Below are 27,406 nucleotides of genomic sequence, written 5' to 3' on the forward strand. Positions count from 1 at the left end.
GGCCAATTGGCATCACCAAAACGCGAAATTATGCGTCCCTCAAATTTCGTTCGCAATATGGCCATGTTCGGTCGTGTTGTGTGGCACGTGGCGCCGTCCTGCTGAAACCACATGTCATCCGTATCCATATCTTCAATTTGTGGCAAAAAAAAACGGTTAACATGCGGCCATAGCGCTCACCATTCACAGTTACCGTCTCGCCGTCCTCATTTTCAAAGATATATGGGCCGATGACTCCACCAGACCATAATGCGCACCAAACAGTGGCTGTTGGCGGATGTAATGGCCTCTCAACAATCACGCGTGGATTTTCTGAGCCCCATATACGGAAATTTTGGGTGTTCACATAGCCACCGAGCTCGAAATGTGCCTCATCGCTGAAGAAAATTTGATGCGAAAATTAAGCATTTTGCTGCTGTTGTTCGTTCACCCAATCGACGTATGCCCGACGCATTCCATGGTCACCACGCTCTAATTTTTGTACCAGTTGGACTTTATATGGATGTAGGTGCAAGTCCAAATGCAAAATTCGCCACAATGATATGTTTGACAAGCCCAATTGCTGAGCACACCGTGGAATCGATACATTCGGGTCATCCTCCACACTGGCAGCAACAGCAGCAATATTTTCGGCCGAACGCACATTACGATGATGCACAGGTTTCACAATATCCGCTACGAATCCAGTTTGTTCGAATTTACGCACTACATTAGCGATTGTGTGCTCTGTAGGCCGTCCATGACGACCAAAATCCGTCCGTAATGCTCGAAAACATTTGGTTTTTCATCATTTTTATAGTATAATTTAACAAAATTAACACGTTGTGCGATGCTAAAACGATCCATATTGTGAAATGGCAGACATTCAACTAACGATATGACGCTTTGGTTGACAGCTATGTTAAACGGTTGTCAGCGCAGGGCTGTATACTTTCGGAAGCCCGAAATGGAAAACCCTGTATTTTATCGCACTACATAGACACTGTATCGTTTAAATACATACATCATGCTTTGTTTTGTTTATTGTAATATGTAAGAGTGAGCTTATTGAATGGAACAAAGAGTTGAGAAGGCCGCTTATTAAAGTGAAAAAAAAGTTCTTAGATTTTTAAATCCTATACTACATTGATAAAAAAGTTCCCGGAACTTATTCATGAAATGAAAAATACAAGATTATACATCAATATTGATAGTGTCCCCTTCAAAGCAGTCCCTATCGGCTGCAACGCACTTATGTCAGCGCATTAGCGTCATTCTTCCACTATCTCATCTCGGGTGCAAATCAAATCACGCATAATAGCAGATGTACTCAATACAGCGTAACTTTTAGAAATGTAAAACTATCGCATTACAAATTTTATAGAATGTCAATGACAGATGTGCCAATCTACAAAAAAAAATGAAAATAACAACGGGTGACTGAGAGCGCCACACGGTGGTGATTCCGGGAACTTTTTGATCAAGGTAGTATTCCTGCGTTCCCGCTTTCACGATCCTGGACCATCACAATCAGATATGTTTCAAAGCATAGTTTGTTCGTAACTAACCATGCGAAAAGAGCAAGCTTGTATCTTAATTCTTCACTCCCATTCTAATTCCCATCCTTCCATCACATGCAATATGTTGACAATGGGCCCTATTATAGAAATCGAGGCGATAAGAATTTTGCTCGTTAGCTCTATTTTACTATTATAGAAATCGAGCAATTCGATAGCACCGAGCGAGTGATAGCTATCGATGCAAGTGTCAGAAATTTTCGAGTTGTTTGGTTCGCTTTTTGCATATCTTCAGAAAATTATTTTGTTTTGGTTTGCGTCCCTGATACTGATAGGGAAACATTTCAGAAACGCTTAAATATATGCAATTTTCAACACATGTTAGTTTGTTTTGATCAGTATTTGTTTTACGCTGCTGCCAGAATAGTCTATACAAGGTAAGAGTTCAATCCATCATTATTTATATTAATCATGTTGTAAATTACAATACAGAATTTACTTTCACCGCATATTTCAGTGCCTGAAAATGAGTGGACAGACAAATCCCCACCAGTACTACTCGTTGAACCAATGAAAGCGAATGTAAACATTGCTCGAGTTTTTTTGAAGGCAGTTCAAATAGAATCCCTGTTAAGGAAAAGTGGGAGGAATTCAGTGAGGAGATTGATACACTGAGACCATCAATGCCTCTTGGTTCGGAATGGCAGAAAGTAAGTATTTTTTCTACGATACATAAAACTTCATAAGTAAATTTTATCATATTCTTTGAATTACTATCAACCGTATTTTCTACTTAAAAATTGCTTATTCCTGCTAGCGTACATTAGTACGTGTTACTTTTGTCAGTAATTTTCTTTTTTATTGCTATACTATACCAAACTTTCTATACCATATGCTAAAGCTGAAATGTCTTGCAAAACAATAATGATTTTTGATTTTTACAGATTTGGATTGACATTAGGTGAAAGGTACAGAAAACACTAGCACACAACAAGCGAGAATTTAGGGCCACAGGTGGTGGCCCAATACAATAAAGCTATTGACGCCGCTACAACCAGAAATCGACGCTAAAAGAAAATTACATGCAAAAAAGTTGTTTTGCTGAAAAAAAGTGGAATTCATGCGTGACTCCTTACGGAATTCCATCGATTGCAGTTGTGGAAATATATGAAAAAGTTCATTTTCTAATAATTATATTTTTTGTACAGCAAATTGTTCCATGAAGTCGTTTTTATTACACATCCATGCATGCATTACACCCATTAAGCTTTATTCGTAGAGGGAATATCAGTTTTTTCCAAAACCTAACCATATTAACACTTTTGGAAATATAGATAATTATAATTTTCATAGCCGATGTCTCAAAAAAAGATTTGGCATCCTTTCTATAGAGCTTTGTGAAACATTTCAAACTCGTTTCAAAATATTTCATTACTGCCACTGACATTCGAGCAGAGTAACGAATCGAGCTGTTTTCCTCGATTTCTATAATTCCTGATTTTACTCGGTGTGATAGTGATAGTGAATGTATCGAATCCTCGATTCGATTTCTATAATAGGGCCCAATGACACCATTTCTAATGACAACAAGTTCCGGCACGCAGCTGAAGGTGCATCGAATTTATTACACTTACAGCCACATGCAAACGAATAAGCAATACGTCTCAACGAACAGCATGAAAACAAAAGGAAATCGAAGAGTGATCACGATTGGAATCATTAGTATTTGAATCATTTTCTTGGGGAACTTTTTTATGTGGTCCCTATCCACCGCATACAAAAAGTTTTGACGTAGGACTACGTCTTTCGGGAACATATTGGGGTACAAATTGAAAATTGAAAATCGAGCACATCGTGAAAATTGTCCAATTTCAAATGTTTATTACTCAGTCATTTCATGATGGATTGATGGAATTGTTGCGTCAACGGATTTCGGCACCAATGTTTTATATTGAAGAAAATAATATATGTCATGAAACTAACTATCGAACAATTGAAAAATCTTAACCCCTATCCTAACGGAAATACCCGCTTCTAATTGGTCGAAATTGACGACACATGCGGCGGGTCCCTAACAGAGACATCTAAACCAAGCTGCCTGGGGGAAATCAACATTGCAAATACATGAATACATTTCGGTAGGAACTTTTGTTCCTACCCAAATGTATTCCGTAACAGAAACATCAAAACCAAGGTTCCCGGAGGAAATCGACATTGCAAATATATGAAAGTTGGGGGCATTTTTATATTGCAAGTAAGGTGAATGATAATAATCAAGGTGTGTTCCCGCTCGAGAACGGGTCGTTTGGTTTAAGCTGTCTGTTTTGTTGTGTTCATTTTCACCAAAGGAAAGTTTATACGGTGAGAAAAATTGGAAAGGTGAAGAAATATTAGAAAAAGAGATTGCTCTACATATAGTAATAGGTGTTGTTAGTCCAATTAAAATTTGCATTGGTTTGAACACTCAGAAAGTAAAAATTATAAAAGAAAATTACCTTTTCCATTTGAATATGTTTTCTCTATATTAAAGAAACATGTTTTTACTGATGAGAAAAATTGATAATTGTGTTTGGTATTGGTAATTATCTTATATTACATTGGTGAGTTTTTTTTCTCTTTATTTCATCCATAAATAACACAGTAGGCATCTCGTTTAGGATCACAGTGCGCGGTTTTTATCATATCTCGTTCCACCTCGGTATCTTTCATCTGATACGCACCATCCAACGACTATTTACCATCCGTCTGTCATCATCACTCGGTAAACGCTGGTGGAGTGAACAAACAATACCAAACAACCAAACAAAACAGCCCTTCCCAGGAGGCCACCAAATCATTATCAAAGAGTTTAACGATGTAATTCTTCAAACATATCCAAAACCAACAGATAGCCTAACGGAATCCTACGTCAACTATGCGGCCGTGTCTCAGACACAACCCTCCTGTGACTTTTTTTTTAACAAAATCTAGGGCGAAAACTATTTTTCAAAGCTACTGGCGGTCCTTATCCTTATTCCACAAAAACTGAAATTCAAAGACCGTATGGTTTAAGGCTAGGTAGTGCGGACTGAATCAAAACGGCTGTCAAAAAGATCCAATTGAAATGTCAAAAGAGATCCAACGATCAGGAGTGTTATTTTTCTCATGATAATCAACACTATAAAAAAGGTATTGTTATCAAGGGCAAAAATAATTAAACTTATAAAATGAACGAACTTCATTTTTCCGTCAATTTTTTAATTGACATATTGCAAGGTATCAGAACCTGACCGAATATCAACAAACTACGAATAACGCTTGGTTCACTCCAAGATTTTAATGTGGGAGCGAAATTCGACATTGGCGAATTTTGATACGAACATACATAGCAAAAGTGAAATGTTTTAGGGGCGTTTTTTTCTAACGTCGGTGAATACAGTTTTGTTAGTGAAGCTGGCCGAATGAAATCCGCGTAATTATGATCCGCTAGTCCTGGTGATGAATATAACGGTAAAGCAATCTGCGCTTCGTGTCGATGATGGACGTAATCTTCTGAGTCAACTACCGGCTTAATTGTGGAGAAGGCATTACGGTTTCTTTCCCGGTTGAAATGTAACGATGTATCTCTATCAAAATTGTACAGTCGCAAGCGCACTGAAGAGAGAACAGATGCATGCGATGCAATCCCTCGATGCCAGACCCTAAAGTGCAATCCACAGCTCTCGTGCAAAAAGAATCGAACATGCTCCGCCACCGGATTGAAGGATAGTTTTTGCTGTACAAGGACAGCACACCAGTTCGATTTAAGACAGCAGAGTGTACGCAACAGCAGCAAATTTGAAACAGAATTTAAGAAGAAATTTAAGTGCTTGTATAATTTATATTAAGTAAAATACAATGTACATAGTTATAGTTCAAGCGTGTGTTGTGTTTTGTCTCCGATGAAACGAGTCCCTCAATCTGCCACAGTGATGTGAAGTTCCAAGCGAATGGAAAATCCCCGCTGCATCACTGCAATGAAGGCAGTCTGCATCGCGCCCACGGGGGGAATTTGGTTTCTCACACTGGGCAATCCGCATAAAGGCTGCTTTGGTATCGCGCAGCGGGATTAAGTAGCATTTTTTACAGTCCACTGCATTAAGACGCTATAAACATAATCCTGAAAATGTGTATGAAAGGTTTGCAACACTCGTCTCTGCAAAAATCGACCCAGCGCATCTGTAAATACGTTTCCGAAGGAATACGATAAAAGCTAACGCGAACATTTTCACTCGTATTCGGGCAGCCTTTCACTGAGCAACGCATTTTTAATTTCCACTCTCCCTGATATAATATTTCTCCGAACGAAATAAAAACAAACGAAGTCACAGTCACGTAAATGTTTACTCCTGCGATTTGAAAACATTCGATGAAAAGTGGAACGAAGAGTGGCCAGATGATTTTAAAAAAAAAAGTCTGTACAAATATGTGAAAGTCTGTCAAAAATGTGGAAATGTCTGTTAGAGTGTGCGGATCTGAAGAAATCTCTTTTAACGTTAATTTTTCCAGATTCTTTGATACTTCGTACATCGCGATCGCGAATCTCGCGTGCAAGTTTGTCTTTTGTGTATTATTGTATATTTTGTATATGTACATCTTTTATGCCATGCCAAACCGATATAGTAGTTCTCAGATTTCGACGGAAAGTGGTAATTTTGTTCTCTATCGCAAAACATTAGACCCTTTTTTTTATTTTTTCGTTAGGGTGACCATTTCCATTTTATGGTTGTCCAAAAAATCATTTTTCCCCAGTTTTTCCCAAAACTGACTTTTTTCAAAAACTCATAACTTTTGAATCACTGAACCGATTTAGATTATCGACATATCTAATTGAAGCCAATGAGCTAGCTTTTCATTAAAATATAATATATTGAAATTGCAAAGAAAAAAAAAGGATTTTGTTTTCGTAATTATCGATTGTAGTTTTTTTTTTGTTATTTTCATGGTTTGGACTAGAGAGCGCTATATATTTTTTATACTTCTCTTGAAAGCTGCGGATGTTATACATAACATATCTCGATTTAAGAGATGCTATTTTTTCGTTTTTGAGATATGATTCTCTAAAGTTAACGGTGGTCCGAAAAATCATTTTTCCCATTGAGAACCACTATATTGGCATGACTTTACTTTTAATGCGACATTTAGCAAATTGGACAGACCTGTAATGCGACACGTTTAATTGGACATTTTTACCTCTAATTGGACATTTTTGTAAACATCAAGTTTGGGGCCTAAATTATGGTCCCACATTGAAAGTCCCAACCCGGCGTCGACACTGTATCACTCTCATCGCCAATGTCTAATTACAAGTCAAAATCGCCTCCAATGTGACACAAAGTGGAGCCTCGACATGTCGCATTGAATGTGAATAACTGTGCATACATATACTAGCTGACCCGGCGAACTTCGTCCCGGGTCAGCTAGTATATGTAGTATATATCATATCATTATTGTTTTGATGATGAATTCTATAGAACGAATTTCTAAACTTTTTCTCATCATAACATTGTTCTGTGGGCAGAATACCACCAATACAATAAAATGAAGACAGCTCAATAGGGACCTTTCCTTCACCGGATTTTTGGATAAGCAACACATTTAGCCTTCCATTTTTATTTATATAGATAGATAAAATATATTGGAATGCGTTGTTTTGCCTGAAAATCCATTTCCACTTTCGAACAAAGATCAACTTCGCTAGCGCAATAATTGAATGAACTAAAAACGCTTATCATAATGTAATTTTCGGTCATATGAGAATTCAAGAAGTCTGCAACAAAAATAAAAAGTGTTTTACAGATATGTCTGTAAATTTACAAACATATCTGTTAATCTGGCATCTCTGGTGGTCTGAGAATTTATTGCAAGAAATCGCTTGAAAAAATCTATAAATTTGCTTGAAAATAAAGTGGATTGAGTCCGCACCACTTAGGTTTACGGTGTCGATGAAAATGGTCATCTCGATTTTTTATACGAGACTTCCTGTTAAATGATGATTCCTGCGAAAAAGTGCCCTATGAAAAATTTGACCTCAGTCGAACTTTATTTTCTAGTGTGGCAGAGACGTCAAAGTTTTAGTTTTTTGAAAACCGAAAAATCATTCAAATCATCGACATTTTATTTTCTTTTTTCTGTTATCTGAAGGAAAAGTTAATAACTATGTTCGCTATGAATGGATTGTGATGATTTGCATACCATTATTCCTTTATCAGTAAATGGTTTGAATTATCACGTGTGTCGCCATGTTATATGGGTTAAGCATAGGATTATATGAACAATAAAAAAAAATCAAAAACACAAAAATAAAATTTTGATACTATAGTTCTTATGAATTTATATTTCGAATGGTTTGTTCTACTGTTCTGTTTCTGATTATGCAAAAATTGTCTCCAAACTAAGTTCGATCTTCGTTTAATATTTCAGTCGCAAGTTAAATGCGGACGTTGTCTGCTAAACCAAAATGCTTCCTTCCGTTGGTATACCATATATACATAGGGAAAAGTCCGGAAAGACGGACAGGGCGGATAAGATGGACACTTATGTATAATTGATGAATTACATTTTGATTTTGAGTTTGAATTATGTGAAGACTTGCGTTACAGTATATCAATACTAGCCGATCTTCTGTCAAAATTGTAAATTAAATCATTAAAATAATTTTCTAAGAACAGTAATGTAAATTCTTGTCTGCAGAAAATATAGTTCTTATTGTTAACAAATGTTTTTTTGGTATTTTGCGTTACGTGAATGTTCTACCATCACTTTCCTTCCAACTCTGTTAAACCGTAAGAACTAAACACGGTTTTTAGGAGTGTAACAAAAGTTATTTATTTGGCGATTAACAATCTCCACAGTTCGAGGTTCTTGGCTAAAAATAAGAGAAAATGAAAAATGGATGCTACGCTATCGCTATGTGCATGATAAGACCCTTTCCAGCGTAAGATGATAGATGATAATGATAAGACCCATTCCAGCGTTACTCGACAATGTTTCGACTCACTAAAAACTCACTAAAAAACGATGTCAAAGTGAAATTGAGATAATTTCCTACAACAATCTTCAGTTGGAGAATACAGTTGAATTCTCTTGTTGCCAGCCCAATACTTTTGTGACGTGTCAACACCGGTCTTTTTACGGTATCCGACTTTTGAACATTAATGTTATATTTTCAGTTCCGTTTCAGAACATGCAAATAAACTTTATTCTAAGATTTGTCAACAAAAGATGAACGTAGATTTCAGTTTTTCCAAAAACTCGTAAGAGCTTCGCAAAAATCAGCATGCATTTTGTGACGTGACAACACGTTCTGTGCGAAAAAACAGTATCCACAAAGCGTTGTCACGTCACACAATTAATAAGTTTTATTAAATAAGAATTTCGTCGTATTGTAGCAAGGTATATACTATTTCTTATTTTTTATTATCACTTTTTATTATCACTCTGTTTCTCCTAGTGCTCATTCTCGAATGGTCCATCATCTTCCATTCCAGGTTTCAATTCCATAGATAGAATCTACTTTTGAACTCGAGTTCCCATGATAGCGAATTCGGATTTATTTATTTTTGATTTTAGATTTCAGATAATAATAGTGTTATAAATACTTAGTTGAATTCGGATTTTTTTAAGGTACTGAATTTCAAACTAAGTGCCATTGTCGCGTGATGATATAATTCTTTAATTCGGGAAATCTTGAATTCTTGAATTATTTAATTCGTATCAAATATTTAATTGGAAAATTCAATACTTTTTCAATTCTTTAATTCTCGAAATCTTTAATTGCTTCCCACTGTCGCGATTGGAGTTCAATGAAAATACACGCAATGAATAACGAAACGTATCGCCGGGTCGATTGGTGTCAAAGACTTCGTTTACCTTATAAGGTTTCCCATAATTAATTCCGTTGTGCATGTAGTTCGATATAGACTGTACACGTTGAGGTCTTCCTTCTCAGGTAACCTAAAGATGATTTTTTGCCGTGTGTTGTGACAAATGAGATTTTAAAATTTTTGTTTGATCGAACGATCGATAGTTCGTGTTTACATAATCACATCACTTACCTCAGTGAATCCTGATTCTCACCTCTCCCCACTAACAACTATCCCATCCATGATAATCGCAACACTTCTGATCTTCGGGTGGCGAATATCATACTAACATTCCTTCCCCTGGTAACTGTAAGAACGTGGCCGGCATCGTTATTGACTTTTTTTGGTGCTCGAGCCACTGAAACTTGTAAAATGAGGATGCTTTGCTTCTTCCAAGCATGATTCAGTGTGTTCTTTGTGCAATTTCGCTGGTTTCGAACTGAACCATTCGTTGAACAAAACAACTCAGAATTTCCAAAAATTTTGCAAAAAAAAATTTGATTTTTAGTTACGACTTTTTGAAAGAGAGGACAATGATTCTGAAAACTCCCTTTTCAAAAATCGTTTTATCTTTTTTGTAATTTAAATATTTTAATGAAAATTGTGTTTTTTTTTTGGTAGTTTCCATCAGTTCCAAGTTTAAAAAAAAAATCGGAGAGGGTAGAGTCAGCTGAATCGATGTGGAATTGCTGTAAATAAAATGACAGCTTGCTTGTAAAACAAAACTTTTCCCTGTAACAGTGTCCTTCTTCCGATGTATGGTAGTTGTATGGACTATCCATACAATTTTCTTACAGAATTGAAAACAAAATTATTTTTGAGAAAACAGAATTTCAATTTTTGAAATATTTTGTGCAATTTTAATATTTTTTTGTACTTTTTATGAAAGATTAAATTATTTTCTATATTTCATTCTATGACTGAAATGTTGTAGGTCTTAAAGCTTTTAAGGTTATTTTTTTCGAAAAAAAAGTTTAAAAACCACAAATTTAAAAAAAATCAACTCAAAAACTTTAGAACTACAGAGTTTTGTTCAGACAATGAAATATAGTAAATTGTTGGCAAACAAGTATTTAAAAAAAAAATTTTTTTTTTGGGAAATTTAAATTGTTTCTTTCTCAAAAACAATTTTTTCAAAATTCTAAATGAAAATTTATGAATATTTCATACAACTACCAACAAGTCTCCTATACACTGTTACTTTTGTTTTTGTTTTTGGGAATACGTTATACAAAAATAGGTTTTTGAGAAAAATGAATTTCTATTTTTAAAATAATAATTTTTTTAGTGAAATTTAAAAAAATGCATTTTTTATTAAAATTTAAATAATTTCCTCCGTTTTGTTAATTGACCAAAATTTTGTAGGTATTATAGTTTCTGAGTTAGAAAAATTTTGTAAAAAAATAAGAAAAAAACTGGTCCTTTTCAAAAAATACTATAATTTTGTTTTCAAGGATTTTAAGTATGCACAGTAGCTCAAATGACCAATGTCTTTAATCCCACAACGTTTCACTGCAATCTGCGATGGTGTTCCCAACTCCTAAGACGAGTTGGCATGAAATTCGTCCATTGAAATGTGTACGTTATCTCGAGTGATGTTATATCGAGGGTACGTTATCTCGAAGTTCCCCTGTAGTAGTTATGGTTTGTTGTCAATAATATTTTAACAACTCAAATTGCCCTATAATTTAATTTTTGTGCGGAGAAATTGTGATATTTTCTTTGTTAGACAAACAATTGTTTTTCACGAGAGGTTTTCAGAAGACATTATCTTTCAGTCAACAAAAGTAATACAAACTTTCGAGACCACAACAAGACGAAAAATGATTTACGCAAGACATTCGGATACCTCTAAATGAATGAAACATCGTGCATAATTTTTCATAATATACATCATTTGTTAAACGTACTTTTTTACTTCAATAATGTGTAACAGATTCCTATTTGCTTCATTTCACCCACTGCTCCCAGCGGTGGGCACCGGAAGTTTATCGTTACCTTATCGTGAATGTGTGTATGTGTCCTGTGTTTATATACAATTTCTCTAAAACCTTGCATTTTTTTCTTCTTCCTCCTCCTCTTCGCATCCCTCCCCCGCACCGGGGTGACGCTATTAATCTGATACGCTACGATATCGTCTAGAAGTTGTCATTGATAATAAACCTACGAACTTACGTTAGAACCAAAACTCAACACATTCTCAACCACTACACCGGGTGCCGACCGAGCAGCTGAAAGCCGCCCTTCTCCTTGGGCTTCCGGCCGATCAGCAGAAGCAGCAGAAAAACCGTCACCCAGGGCAGATAGACCTGAAAGAGGCGAAAAAACGACAAACAGGACAGTGCCGTCATGACCAGAATGGTCAGCAGGCGTTCCTCCCCGGAGGGCACCAGCAGCGAGCGGGACGAAGACGAACCGTCGCCCTGACCCGGATGGCCTCCGGCGCCCTGATGACCGCCATGGTTCGACGGTGAAGACTTGGAGTAGGCCGTCAGCTGGGGATAGTTGAAGTACGTCTCCCCGTTCGCTCCGTACTCGACATAGGAGGGCGGGTTCGTGACATACTCAAAGATAAAATCCGTCGGGGGATGTGGCGCCGCTTCTGGCGCTCCTATCGATTGACGGGAGGAAGGATAAAAAAAGATAAAATAAGAACAACAGAGAACAAATCGCAACAGCAGCAAGACATCAGTGACGTTGTGACAAATTAGTTCAGAAGGAAGCGGGAAGGGAAAAAACTTACGCTGAGCCATTAAAGTTGTCCTCCGTTCCGGTATCGTGGTTGGCTGCTCAGTTGTTGTTGTAGTCGTCGTCGTCGTGGTCGTCGTTGTTGTCGTTGTGGTGGTTGTGGTCGTCGTCGGCCGCTTGATCTCTGCGGGAAAGAAAGAGAAAATAAGCGGAACGTTTGCAACCCCGTACCGTAATTGACATAAAATTAAGGTTCACATAAAGGTCAAAGCTGTTTTTATCCATTCCAGGTAGAAGCAACAATAGACTCACGGAATTTTACTTCCGCCGAAAAAAAAAATACAATCCAAAAAGCACAATGGGACATCGGGTCGCCATAAATTTAAGCATCCATAATCTTTTAAAGTTCGGACGAAATCCGGAAAGGGGTGAGCACAATATTTCACCCCTAATGAATATGAAGAATCTCCATAAAGCAGCTGATAACACTTCGGCCCATTGTCCCACTCCAAAACCCGACGGATGGTAATAAACGCGGGCGACGAAGCATGGGAGAGATTGCATTTGTTGGAATTTGCCCGTTTTCCATGGTCTGCCAAGTATTATTACAATCTTGAAACACTTCGAGGTAAGCGCCCCGAAGGCCAAATGCCCGAGGTCAGGGGATCCATGTTGGCGAGAGGCATAAAATCCTTTATTTATGGCATCGTAACGGACCAACCGTACGGAGGACCAATGTTCAAGCTGGAGAAAGCTTTCCCTCCCGGCAGAAGGCGGACGAAAAATGAAAACATCGTCTGGGAAATTCCGAAGGCTTTACTTTTATCAATCTTTGATGCCCCTTCCAGCCGACAGTCGAAAGCAATAACATTAGAAACGAGAACTGTTAGTTGATTTTATGACCTCCGTTTTATGGGGAACAATTTTTACACCCCGACCGTCATATTTTACTGCATTGTGTGTGTTTGTATGGGTGTGTGTGTGTGTGGGTTTGCAATTTGGCACCAGATTTCCAATTTCATTTTATTGAGTCGAGCGGCGCGATAAAGCGAAACCCGGTCTCTTCACACACTTACCGTAAACTCTAATGGTTTTATTTGCCTTGCCAAAGGCGTTCGATGATATGCACATGTAGCTGCCAGCGTCGTTGGCATCGAATCGTCGGATCCGGAGGCTTATCCGGTTCGAATAAGCGGTGCGGTACTGTTCGCGAATCTCGTACCGGTCCCCATTCAGAACCACTTCCTGGCGGAGGACCACCTGGGAGGGCGCACCCTGTGGGCCACCGTAGCTTCGTCCGCTACCTGCGGACACCTTTGTCCAGTAGTTGACGGAACGGGGAAACGACTCGATGGCGCACTCCAGCTCGACGTCCGATTCCTCGTACACCCCGAGCAGCGTCCGTTCCGTGGTCACATTGGGAGCGACTATTTTATTTGGGAAATGGCGGGAAGGATATGAATTAATTATATATAGGTATCGGTGATGATAGTACACGATGACGCCGTTCGGAATTCAAGGGCTTTTATGAAAAAGGGCAAACAATTAAATTTACAATTCAGCTACTTTTTCATTTTTTTTATACTTCAAAATAATTCATGAGAAGGTTTACCGTATGACAGATGAATCCTTAAACTTTAACTGTTGTTGACTAGCTTAGTCATAAGATCTACACACTGCATTCTTACTGTCATAACTTTGGAAGTTTGAAATTTGATGGCAATGCAGCAACTCTAGCCTACATAGTCGTGGGAGAAATAAACACATTTCCGAAGTGAAAATTATTAACGAAAATTGACTTCCCTGCATCAAAAAATTCCCTGATTGAAGAAAAAAAATCTGCATGGAATGGAATAATCTTGAACTTTATAATGGTATTTAACACTAAACATACCGGTCATTTGGCCTGTTATGAATTGAAAATGAACAACGACAATATACAACTCTGTTGTTTTCTAATGTTATTTTTCAAATTTCCTTCCTAATCTATATAAAAAAAATGGAGTGATGTCTGTCTATCTTGCTGTCTTTCTGCCTTTCTGTTTTTCTATCTTTCGATCTTTCGGTCTTTCTGTCTTTCTGTCTTTCTGTCTTTCTGTCTTTCTGTATTTCTGTCTTTCTGTCTGTCTGATTCTTATGGTCTCGGAAACTACTGAACCGATCGACATGAAAATTGGTATGTAGGGGTTTTTGGGGTGAGCTGCCATACAAATGAAACACAAATTTCTGCATAACTCGAAAACTGATCAAGCAAATGGAGCCGAATTCATATTTTCTTTATCAAACATTCGTTCCATGTATCGGATAAACATGTTATTTGCAAGTGGTTGAAAAATCTTTAACGAGAATTATGTCTGAAAATAATCTGATATTATAATGACAAGTTTTGGTAGACGTATTAGGAATTTAATAGTAAAAAGTAATTTTAAAGGGTAGATTAGAAAATCAATCAATGAACAGTTCTGCGATTGGACCCATGAACGTGTGCTTAGAAAAAAAAACGCGAATGTGATCACGAAAAATAAAGTTTGGGCGGGACGAAGTTTGCCGGGTCAGCTAGTACATAATAGATATAAGAACAGGTTTAAGAATTAATAGTGAACATTGTTACAATCTCCTTATATCCCACCCTTTCCCTGAAGAAAATATGTTACCCTTCTAAACTCGAGTCGACAGCAAGTAATCGGTTTCCTACTTTATTAACCCTGAAATTAAGGAAATATTTTGATATATACAGGGTCTTTCAGATTAAACACTCACGCAACAAATTTTATTAACTTCTACAAAAGTGAACCGATTTTAATTTTGTAAAAACGAAAATAAAGCTTATTTTAGGACATTTTTGATCTGACCACACCTTTTTCGATAACGCATTTTAAACGATGAACAAAATTCTTCATGATGTTGATGATGTTGAAAATCCGAGTTATTTTTTCTTTAAGTTACTCCAAATTGTGTGGCTTACTAACGTAGCAACGGTCCTTCACGTACCCCCAGAGGAAGTAATCGATGATCGATGACGAGAAATGTTGAAATTGAGTAATTACAAATGAAATCGACAAATGACAAAACATGAGTATTTTAGATTCGAATGAAAGAGTGTATTCCGTTCGAGTTAGAGGAAATATCACTTTTCCACCACAATTGGGAATTTTGACGTAGGACTACGTCTAACCGGAAGATATAGGGGGTGAAATGGAAATCTAGGCACTGAACGAGTAGGAAAAAATGCAAGATTTGGAACGCTTATAACTCGAGCATTTCTCAATAGATCGCAAAGGTTTTTGCATCAATTGATAGGAAATATATCTACGCATCTATCATAACGAATAACATTTCATTTTTCTTGAGATAAATAATTGAATAATTGTGAAATAACAAGCATTGTCAAAATGCACTATGTGCCCATTTTTGATTGGTCCATTTTGTGCTCCTCAAATCGTACCGACCAAAAATGGCAACCAGAGCAGCAGCGAAATAGAATGAAGCACGATTGGAAAGGAAAAAGAAAAAAATGAACGAAACATTGGTCGCAGTCTCACACATGCGTAATTCTCGAGCCAGCCTATCAGCTTAAAAATCCCCGCAGAACACATTCGGTTCGGTGGACATCAAGACAACAGGCAGATGCAGCGAGTGGCGAGTGGCAAACGCAATCGCAAAACGGCATCAGGTAGCAGAAGAAAAAAGTTTGTTCTTTATACAAACTGCTTTGGTGGCAAATTCAGAACAAGGCGGCATCGAGGGCATTCGAAATGTTTTTTTTCAAAACCACGAGTACTAAGTTTTCTAAAGTGGAACCATTCCATAAAACAGGGCGCTTATCAGGGCCATTAAGCCTTTCAAAAAAGAGTTTACGAAATACAGTTCAATGCTTTCTAAAATAATATCCAAAATAATAATAAAACACAAATTGATTTTTTCATAATTTGTTTGCCAGGATATGATGAGTATGTGAATTTGGCAGTTGTTCTGAGCTTATTGATTTTCACCAATTCTTAAATTGCTTCCAGATTGAAAGTACAGTAATTTACACTTATCTCGACATTTAGCTAATTGGACGGACCTGTAATGCGACATATTTAGTTGGACATTTTTGTAAACATAGAGTTCGGGGTCCAAATTATGACCCCACATTGAAAGTCGACACTATACCACTGTCATCGCAAATGTTCAATTACAAGTTAAAATTACCTCCAATCCGACACTGAGTGGTGGTAATGCGACGTGCCATTGAATGTAATTTACTGTACAATATGTCACAAGCTGGATGGGAAGAAATTTCCCAACTGTGAAAGCTGTGGCGAGTGGCAAACGCAATCGCTAAACAGAAAGGTTTAGCCGAACAAGATGGGGATATCGAGTGATAACAAAACAATAAACTCTTTGGATTGAAGATAATTTTGTGATCCTGAAAAGGATCCTTTTTAGCCTGCATGTGAATCCAACGAGCGAACAAATCGTAATGAATGTATTTTTCTTTCTTTCTTTCTTTGTTTTTAAGAGGCTTTAAACTTTGAAGTTCATTCGCCTCTAGCCCAGTGGAGAGCCACAATAAAACCAGCCCAGAGGGGACTGTCGAAAGGGAAACCAAAAAACGCAAAAACACAACGCCAAAGGTTCTTTTCAGAACCACCAACATGTTCATAAAGAATAAACAGTACACTAATCCATTTTTCAGGTAGATAGGTAGGTACTCACGTAGGAGAAGAAAATAAAAAAAATATATTTAACAAGAGCTGTCCCCTTTGTATAGTCCTACGTCACTCCGGTTATGTCCCCGACATTACCCACCCGTCTTTTTTTGACTCAAGCGTAACTTTTGAAAAGGGCGTATCGATTTGAGTTAGAGAAATCTTTGATAATTTATATCTCAAAAACTATGAGTCGTACCGAAATAGTGTCTTAGAAAGAGTTATAGAGTATTGAAAGTTGAATATGAAAAAAAATGTACACTGAGAAAACAATTAGTACTCTTTTTTTTTATTTACAATTTAAAAATGCTATTTGCGATATCCAAAATACATATTTTTAATTTTTTTTGTAATTTTTTCATACAAAATAGAAGTCATGCAGAAAATTAAAAAAATGGGCCCAAGATGATAAAACTATTTTTGACGAACTTTGCGGAACATCGAATTTTTAGGAATTTTCGACACTTCGAATTTTTGTGTGTTAGCAATCATTCTTAGCCATAAATTATGAATTCTGATATGATTTAAAACAAAAAGGTTATTATCAATCTCCTTCTAAATGCAACCATTCTCGAGATATTTGAAAAAATATTTCTAATTTATAATCTTTTTTATAGTAAATAATCTTTTTTAATTTGTTTGTCGTGTCATGTTCACGAAATTTAATGAATTTTCTTATAATTTCAGCGTCAATGTCGTATTGACGTAGGACTACGTCTTTCATTTCTATACTGGTGTGTAAGTTCAAAGTTTCGAAAACGAAAGCGTTACGCCGGAGAACGAGATTTTGAGCGTTAATAGCTCCTAAACAACTGAACGAAGTGGTACGATAAACACTTCATTCGAAAGATAAAGGGCCTTATTCCCGTATCCACTTACACTTACGTTTCCACTACGCTTACATCTCACTTCACTTTTTTGCGTTTCCACCGATCGTGAAGTGTAAAAATGAACTTCGTGTAGAATGTGGAGTGGATACCAAAATGACCTTGTGTTCATTTCCGATGTCGTTTCTAATGGCGCGTTTACATTTGGGAGATCTATAACTATAGATGGATTTATTCACATGAAAATAGATGTAAACGGGTGAGAATATATATGATACACTTCTTCGAGGTATATATAACCACTATGAATAGAATAAATTCAGGCATATGTAAACGCTGGTGAATTTCTCTTTGGTGAGAAATCACTAAAGTTGGATGCAGTTCTACTTTAGGTGAATAAATTCACCGAAAATATGAATATAAAGGGTGTGTCACATCAAATTGCATCACGGAAAAAACGCTGTAGAAATTTAATTTTTAGGAATTATATCTCCAGCTTTCGCTTATAATCAGATAATGTGTGTATAGATCACGTTGGCCATGCTTCCCTGTCAATTTTTCGTTAATTTGGAAAAATGTCGTCGAACGAAAAAGAGCGTCGTGAATTAATCCTGTGCACTCATTTCGAGAATCCGGAGTTGTCACATCGGGACATCGGTAAGATGCTGGGAATCGTCCAATCCACGGTCAGCAGAGTACTAAAACGATACTTCGAGAACCTAACCATCGACCGGAAGGTGAAGAACGGCAAAAATGGATGCTCCGTCAGTGAAAAAGATCACAAGCGCGTAGTTAAGCAGATAGACGTGATCCGAGAAGTTCGGTCCGGAATGTCGCCAATTAGCTGAATTTGTCATGTTCATTCGTCCAGCGGACCAAGCAGCGGGAGGGCCTGCGTACATACAAGGTTCAGGAGGCTCCTAACCGCGACGAAAGGCAAAACATGGTGGGGAAGACGCGAGCCCGGAGCTGTACACCGAAATGCGGACGAAGCCGCATTGCCTGGTAATGGACGACGAAACCTACGTCAAAGCGGACTTTCGTCAGCTGCAGGACCTGTTGTTCTTCTCCGCAGAGGACAAATTCAGCGTTCCGGAGGAGATTCGCAAGCAGAAACTATCCAAGTTTGCCAAAAAGTACATGGTGTGACAAGCGATCTGCTCTTGCGGAAAGCGGAGCGCCCCCTTCGTGATGACCGGCACGGTAAACGGGCAGGTTTACCTTAAGGAGTGCCTACAGAAGCGCTTACTACCACTAATGAAGCAGCACGAGGGCCCGACCATCTTCTGGCCGGATCTCGCTTCGTGCCACTATTCAAAGGACGTGTTGGAGTGGTACGAAGCCAACGAGGTCACCTTCGTGCCAAAGGAAATGAACCCGCCCAACGCGCCGGAGCTTCGCCCAATAGAGAAATATTGGGCGATTATGAAGCAGGCCCTCCGGAAGAACCCAAAAGTTGTCAAATCGGAGGCGGACTTCAAGAGAAAATGGATTTCTGTTCAAAAAAAACTACAACCTGACGTTGTACAGAACCTTATGGACGGGGTAAAGAGGAAGGTGCGAGCATACGGGCTTGGGCTCGAAGTATGAATAAAAAGAAAATGCCAAAAGTTGTTTAATAGTTTTTATTTTACTGTCTAAAATTTTCAAAAGGATCGGTCTACTGGGCGAATTTCTACAGCGTTTTTTCCGTGATGCAATTTGATGTGACACACCCTTTATTCAGTATATAAGTTCGCGTTAGTGTAAACGGTTGATGCGATTTCTATAAATCTCATCCTATTTTTTCACATGAATATATCACTAGTTTATACCTAAGACAAGACCAGACAACTGGCTTCTTACTCTTCTTCGTCGTCCAAAAACGAAGCCATGACATGAAGATGCCAGAGCTGCCAAATATTATAAAATATCGGATTTTTCAAATTTCTATTTTAATGAATCGTAAACATTTGGTTGGTGCGAATTCAATGATTATTGCATATTTTCAAATAGACAATCTCAAAAATATGCTTTAAAAGGATAAAATAGGTCTTTTAAATACCCATATCTATAATATAATCGTTTCCAAAACAAATTTGGGATTTTTTTCAGCAAATAAATCTAATCTGACGCGTTATGCAGATTCTCATTGTCTGAACCAAAACATTCTATCTTATTATATGAGCAGGGATACAACCAAAACAACGTTAGGAAGCCATTTTATTCATACAAAACGTAATTCAAAAATAAAAATGAAGTGTAAAGCCTTAAATTGTGAGCGAAGGACGGATACTCATCCTGAGTATAAATTTTATCGGTTCCCTCAAGACAAAAATATTCGGAAAGAATGGATTCGATTTTGCGTGAACAGTGAATTAGAAGTTCCATTCTTTGAAATCAAATCAAGCACAAGAATATGTAGCGTAAGTATTAAAAACTAATTCTAAAACATATCCTAATACTAGTATATATACAGGCTCATTTTGTTGATGGGAAATACAATGAAAATGGAGTTACGAAAATTCCGACCTTAGCTGCATCCGCGAATGAGGAATGGGAAGAGATACAAAGTATTGAGAACAATTATGATTTGGTTGACGTATATGAAGGAGATAAACAACTACAGGAAGAAATATTTCGTTTGAAACATCAAATTTCCAAGCTGAAAAGGTAGTGTGTCAAAAAATATGTTATTTTCTAATATTTTATATTGATGTAACCGTTAATAGAATTGTAAAACAATGGAAGAAAAAATGCGGATATCTGACCTCGAGAATTCGTGGAAAACAGCCCTTGAAGAAGCTTTTCAGAGAAGATCAAATTAAGCTATTAACAGGAGAGGTTAAAAAAGTGAAACGTTGGTCCAATGAAACGATTACGGAAAATTTACAAATTCGGTTTGCATGTCAAGGTGGATACGACAAGCTTATTCAAAAAGGCTTCCCGTTCCCATCCACGAGGACTCTACTACGCCAAATTGAAGGAGTTCGTTTCAGTCCTGGTATGTAATTATAATCATATGTCTCATCGCATGTTAATATATGAAATGATATTTTGTAGGTATTCTTGAAGATATATTCGAGCTGCTACAACATAAAGTCTCCACAATGTCGGTTGAAGAAAAGGACTGCGGATTGGTTCTAGACGAAATGAGCATAGACGAGGCAAATGAGTTTTGCCAAAATACGAAGCAGTTTGTTGGAACAACAACGCTTCCTATGTCCCAAACTTTAGCCTGTAAAGCTTTGGTATTCATGCTAGTTGGAATCGCAGCGCGCTGGAAACAGGTGGTTGCTTTCGAGTACACCGGCAACTCTATACAAAAAGAGTTTTTGAAGAATACTGTATTGTTTGCAGTTTCAAGAGCAGAGGGAATCAGTTTGCGTGTTCATTTTATAACAACAGATTCCGGGTCCGAAAACCAGCGCATGTGGAAGGATTTGGGGATCGATATTCGTCGCAAAAATGAGACATTAAATGCTGCGATACCTCATCCAAACGCTGAGAACAGAATGCTAGAGATCATACCCGATCCCGTACACGTATTTAAAAATACAGTACATGGCTGGTTGAACAATGTCTACCTGAAAGTTCCGGATTGGTATGTTCGTGAAAAAAAGCTAACATCCAATATTGTTCATCGAGACCATTTAACCACAATCGTGAACTCCGAAATAAACAACACGTTGCGGCTTTGTCACAGACTAACGGCCTCGGATGTGTGCTTTGACAACAGAACATCTTCAATAGATAAAATGAAAGTATGCAACGCAACAAAATATTGCAACAGGACGGTGGCTGCAGCATTGAAGTTTCATGCGGAAATACGAGAATTACCGGAGCTTCTTACTACCGCATGCTTCATAGAAGACTTTGCTCGATGGTTCGAGCTTATCAATAATAGGGCAGAAGAAAAAGTATTTTGTTTGAATGATCCTATGAAATATGACGAGGATATCGCTCATCTGAAGACCATGGTGCGGTTAATGTATGATCTCCAAGTAGGACACGGACATTGGAAACCATGGCAAACAAGTGTAATCGTTTGCACGAATGCAATTGTGAGGTTGACAGATCGGCTTTTGCATGAAGGACACCCACAAATATTTACATCGCGGTTCGTCCAAGATTGTCTGGAGAGTCTTTTCTCATTGATTCGTGCAAAGCAACGACGCCCAACTCCATTGCAATTCAGCAATAACTTGAAAATTGTGACTCTTTCGCAATACATGACCGTAGTACCGAATGCTTCGTATACAGCCGATACACAACAACATCTTATTGGATTGATAGATTTGCTATCAAAGCGGCGTGAAGCTGGTTTCATCATCAAAAAAATTATTCAGCGGGAAAGAACATGTCAGCAGTGTAACAAGAGATTGGTAGTCAGCAAAACACAACCTAGATTGTATCAACCGTCTCTTTTTTCATATTTGCGAGCTACAGCTTCTAACTCTCCCATCTGCATAGTGAATGATGAGACTTTTAATTTCTTCTTAGCAATGGAAATTCTATTCCGAAATATGAAATCGCATTTGGAACCTAACGAAGCTGATTTGCCGAAGAAAATGGCAGGAGAAATGTATGTTTTGCCATCCACTTTATTCCATTGTGAAAAAACAAGGAATGACATTATAAAAAAATTTATATCTTTTCGTTTAAAAAGCGGAGAAAACAAAAAAACAAGGAAACGAAAATTTGATAGCAGGAGCATGGCATGGTAGAAATAAAATATATTAGTATCAGAAACCAAATAGATTATTATTAAACTAAACTTATGTCCATTTCCATTTTAGTGTTGTCCGAAAACTCATTTTTTCCACTTTTTCCCAACGAAAACTCATTTTTTCCACTTTTTCCCAACGCACTTTTAGGAAAAAGTTGAAAAAAATGATTTTTCGGACCACCCTAAAATAAGAAAAGGTCACCCTAACGAAAAAATAAAAAATACGGGTCTAATATTTTGCAATAAAGAAAGAAACTACCACTTTTCATGGAAATCTGAGGAGCACTATATCGGTTTGACATGAAATGGAAGTATATATATATATATATATATATATATATATATATATATATATATATATATATATATATATATATATATATATATATATATATAAATTTTTCAATTCAATCAAAATATAGTAACAAAATAATTAGGTAAAACGTGTATACAATTCCTTCACATTTCCTCTAAACTAAGTATCGTAATATCAATTAAATTCATTTTTTTTCTAAATTCAATACAAACCCAACGTAATTTATTTTTATTGGCAACACTGGAAAAATCGACTTTGTTTACAAAATTTATCGAAATCGACCAATCAGAAATCAGAACGACTGACAGACATTTGGTCCGTATCTGACAGAAATTTGGTCCGTAAAAGACCCCCTATTGTCTGATCTTATCTTAGGTTTATACCCACCATAATAGAAACATCAGTTGTATTTTGTTTTGTTTATCCTCGAGTTGTGTCGATACACCCAGAAAATGGATTACTAAAAAAAAGCTTCCAAATCTTTTGTAATTCAAACAGTCGAATGTCCATATTTTCTGTAAATATTACCAATCGTTTGTAAAATGAATGTCAGATGCAATACACATCCCTACCAACGATTGATTCATTTTACTTCGCGGTGTTAGTAACTTTTACGATTGCCATTACTGTCAACCGCGAAGAAAATAAATGTATTAGCCTAATAACCGAGTTGTTAATTGAGTTGCAAGGCACTACTTTCCGATATTGATTTCATCACAGAAGAAGGTCGTATTAACTCAGATTCGGGATAGGTAAGTAATATTCGTGAAAATCAATTCAATTTATGTTCTTTAGTTGATATTTATACATTTTGGATAGCAATGATTTGTGCTCGTCTGCTGCGGGAGAACTTCAATAGTAAGGAATCTGGGTACTTCGATACACAAAAACGAGCCCTGTCGAGTCCTAGTTCTACCTGTTGGATTCGGTCAAGGACAACTTCATAAACGTTTTGCAGACGGTGGTTCAATCAATTAGATGTTTTCCGGATTCTTCACGACGCAGGTTCCGTATCCTGCGCGTCAAGTCAATGTTGCAACGGGACATAAAGCTAGCTTCACTTAATGCCATCTGGGTTTTGTTAGTTTCATGATATCTCCCGAATGTGTTTGGCTGAGAAGTAATTACAAGCTGGTCCTGGGAGAGGGTAATGGTGAGAATTGAGTAGTCTGTCGTAGCTATTCATAGTAATAACTGTGTATTTTTTCCTAATTTGTAGCCATGGATCAGACCCAATCGAACAGGATCAGATGTCAATAGTTTAGACAGTTCAATAAATAATTCAGATAGTTCAATAAATATTTTAAATAGTTCAGATAGTTCAATAAATGAATAAAGATGCATACAAAAGCTCAATAAATTCATAACAATATATGCATAAAGGTAGGGTTAATATAACATGTTATATATGTTAAACGAACGTTGAACCGACTGCTTATACTGGGTTATACTGGCCGATTTGACATCATATCGTGTAATATGTAAGAAGAATTCGTATTGCAAACATTTATTAAATATTGGTAATATTTACCAAAAAGCTAGTCATATATACCAGCTTTTCGGGAGAGTGTATGCCTGTTTACACAAAAGAGAGCGTGAAGTGTAAAGGTGGAGACAGAATACCGCGTTGTGCGTTGCTTCTCATCAGTTGTCATTGCTTGCGTTTTGTACTAAAACATTTGCCCGACGCAGTCTGTTGATTTGCAGTCACAATCTAGCGATCGCGTCACCAATTTACATGTAAACAAAAACAAAATAAAATTCATATGAAAATCTTGTTCTTGTTGTGTCCACGGATCAGTTGAATGTTTTTAAAAACAACACATTGACATATCCGCGCTGGCGGCATTGAGCTTCGTTTACTAGTTTAGGGGAGCATGAAAGAATAGCTGATTTTCAGTCGGAATGAATACATTTTCAAAATTAAAATTATGAATGAAAATTAGCTTTTCCTTATCAAACCGGTATTCTATTTAAATGAAAAACATTTTTGTTTGCAGGTGGTGATAAAGTCTCATACGAAAATTGTTTATGAAGACAACTCTATATTATGATGAAAAAATTCAGCAACAATGTTAAAATTGTTTAGCCATATGGTTGAATGAAAGTCAGAAACACGTGTTTCTAGTAATCAAATAACATGATGAAAATTTTCATTCAAATTTTAGAATTTAAAAACCGGCACCGACACGAAGTCTTCTAATCTGATAGAGATAACACTAACGAGTTTGGGACCCAAATTATGGCCCTCATTTGAAGTTGCCACCAGACGTCGACACCATGCCACTTTCATCGCGAATTCGACACAAGCAGTTTAGAACAAATGTTAGCGTTTGGTACAACGATGTTAATGACGCAACGCATTATTGTGTTCGACTAAATGGAAACACACATATTTAAAATGAAGTGTCAAAGCACAATTGTCGCAACGCGACGCATAGCGCGGCATTCTGGTCCCACCTTAAATCAGAATAACATCGGTGGATGAACTCGGTGTATTGAAAATGAATTCTACCAAATGTTTACAGTGGCGTGTATTCCGGAATAAGGTTGAAAATGTCTACGCGCTATATGCTTGTTATTTTTGATCCAAAAACTCGTTTCAATACCGTGCTTTTAAAACAGGCTTTGAAATCACACGAATCGGTATATAAGCGAGTGCCACTCGAAAATCCACTCAGTTATGATTGCGCAACGATTGAGGTATGATCGCAGGAATGGATGGATGTTTCCCTAACACAGACTTCAAAATCATGGAGCCAGGGAAAATTGGCATTGCAAATCAGATGCAAGCAGCGGGAACTTTTGTACTCGTTTGAGTTTTTGCACATTGGATTGTTTTCCTAACACAGACTTCTGCATCATGAAGCCTGGGGAAATTGGCATAGCAAATTAGATGCAAGCAGGGGGTACTTTTGTACCTGCTTGCGTTTCTGGAAATCGGAATGTTTTCCTAACACATGCTTCAAAATTATGGAGCCTGTGGAAATCGGAATAGCAAATTAGATGCAAGCAGCGGGAACTTTTATACTCGTTTGCGTTTTTGCAAATAGGAACGTTTCCCTAACACAAACATCAGAACCATGAAGCCTAGGGAAATCAACATTGCAAAATAGATGCGAGCTGCGAGTACATTTGTACCCACTTGCGTCTCTGGAAATCGGAATGTTTCCCTAACACAGACTTCAAAATCATGGAGCCAGGGAAAATTGGCATTGCAAATTAGATGCAATCAGCGGGAACTTTTGTACTCGTTTGCGTTTTTGCAAATTGGAATGTTTCCCTAACACAGACTTCACAACCATGACGCCTGGGGAAATCGACATTGCAAAATAGATGCAAACTACGGTACTCGATTGCATTTTTGCAAACCGGAATGTGTTTTCCCAATACAGATTCCGAACTCAAGAAGTTGGGAAAATCGACATTGCAGATACATTCAAATCGGCAATATTTTTATACCCCCATGCATTTTTACACTTTGGTTTTGCTAGCACGGTCTACAAACACGATTACAAATGCAACGCTTCGATTATTCAAGACTGCATTGGAGGATATCTCTTCATCTCACTGAACTTCTACGCATTCCGTTTGATGATTAGGCAAAATGTTGATGACTATTTGCTGCGATAACTACTACCATAATGCATTAATTAACTTAAATTGGGATTTGTTTGCAATTGAATTCGTAAATAGTTTCATCCATTCACTAGTTTAATCAATGCACACAAAAGATAGCTCTGCGCAGCGACGATATCGTACCCAATGCGGAACATCCGAGGTGGGATTATTGCTAATTGAAGAAAGACAATCGATTACTAAGCCAACGGCAGTCCTACGTCAACCTTGCGGTTATATCATAGGTATAACCCATTCATAGTTTTTCGATTTAAACTGACATAAACTCGCAAAATTTTTCCTATTTTTATACTGGGATGCAGCACCATCCGACATGAATTTTATTTTTTTTACCTGCATTTGTTGTTTCATAAATGTTACCAATTTAGAAATAAATACTTGCACAGCTATTGTGTCATAACTTAAAACTTCAGATATAACTACAAAGCTTAAATTTGCCAGAGAGCCTTTTTCATCTCTATAATAAACAACAAATGGATGGATTGTTGCTTGATCATTGTTCCAGTGATGACTTTGATCTTCATCTTGAAGCACAAATGAATAATTTTCGGAAAAATCGCAAATCACAACAACCTCATTTTCTTGCAAATGAGCTTTTATATTGTTACGCAAAAATACGAAACAAATTCTTCCACCGGTTTAACAAGAGTTTCTATGTCGCATCGATCAGTAGAAATTCATTGTGCATAAGTGATTTCAAATAAATTGCGTTCCTTAAGCGCATCTAGAAACCAGTTTCCAAACTCGTCCATTGTTGGGCATTTTTTACATTCACGAAAGTAACAGTATTTTAATCTATTTAATATGTTACATAGTATTTTTTCCATATATTCTTTGCATTCAATGTTAAAGGAATATTTTTTGAGACTATGTAGCATAAGATTTGCATTTTTATGGAATGTACAAACACAAACGTTATGATTTCCTGAATTTGCAACGCTTCGGACGCATTGATGCAAAAGAGCTAAATCCAATTTTGCAATTTGGATTAAGTTCCTTAAATCTGTTCAAAGTTTCCCGTAATGATGTTATTAATAACCTTTTTTGGATGTGTTGACGCTTCCCATCTACAGAAACATAGTCTCTTTCTCCAGGTAATGATCGACTGATATCGTCGTCGTTATAAAATTCCGAAACATGATTTTTAACATCTTC

General features: G+C 37.1%; 1 protein-coding gene across 1 annotated transcript in view; it reads right to left on the reverse strand.

Moving 5' to 3' along the window:
• Positions 1 to 11,279: 11,279 nt before the first annotated feature.
• LOC129774849 (lachesin-like) overlaps positions 11,280 to 27,406 on the reverse strand; it is a 181,998-nt gene continuing 165,871 nt past the window's right edge. Inside the window, exons 7-9 of the mRNA XM_055778865.1 lie at positions 13,144 to 13,494; positions 12,123 to 12,251; positions 11,280 to 11,990 (exon numbers count right to left, since the gene is read on the reverse strand). Of these exons, the coding sequence (XP_055634840.1) occupies positions 11,587 to 11,990; positions 12,123 to 12,251; positions 13,144 to 13,494 (884 nt within the window). The 3' untranslated portion in view covers positions 11,280 to 11,586. The remainder of the gene's footprint in view (positions 11,991 to 12,122; positions 12,252 to 13,143; positions 13,495 to 27,406) is intronic.

Source organism: Toxorhynchites rutilus, chromosome 3 (genome assembly GCF_029784135.1).
Source record: "Toxorhynchites rutilus septentrionalis strain SRP chromosome 3, ASM2978413v1, whole genome shotgun sequence".
NCBI lineage: Eukaryota > Metazoa > Arthropoda > Insecta > Diptera > Culicidae > Toxorhynchites > Toxorhynchites rutilus.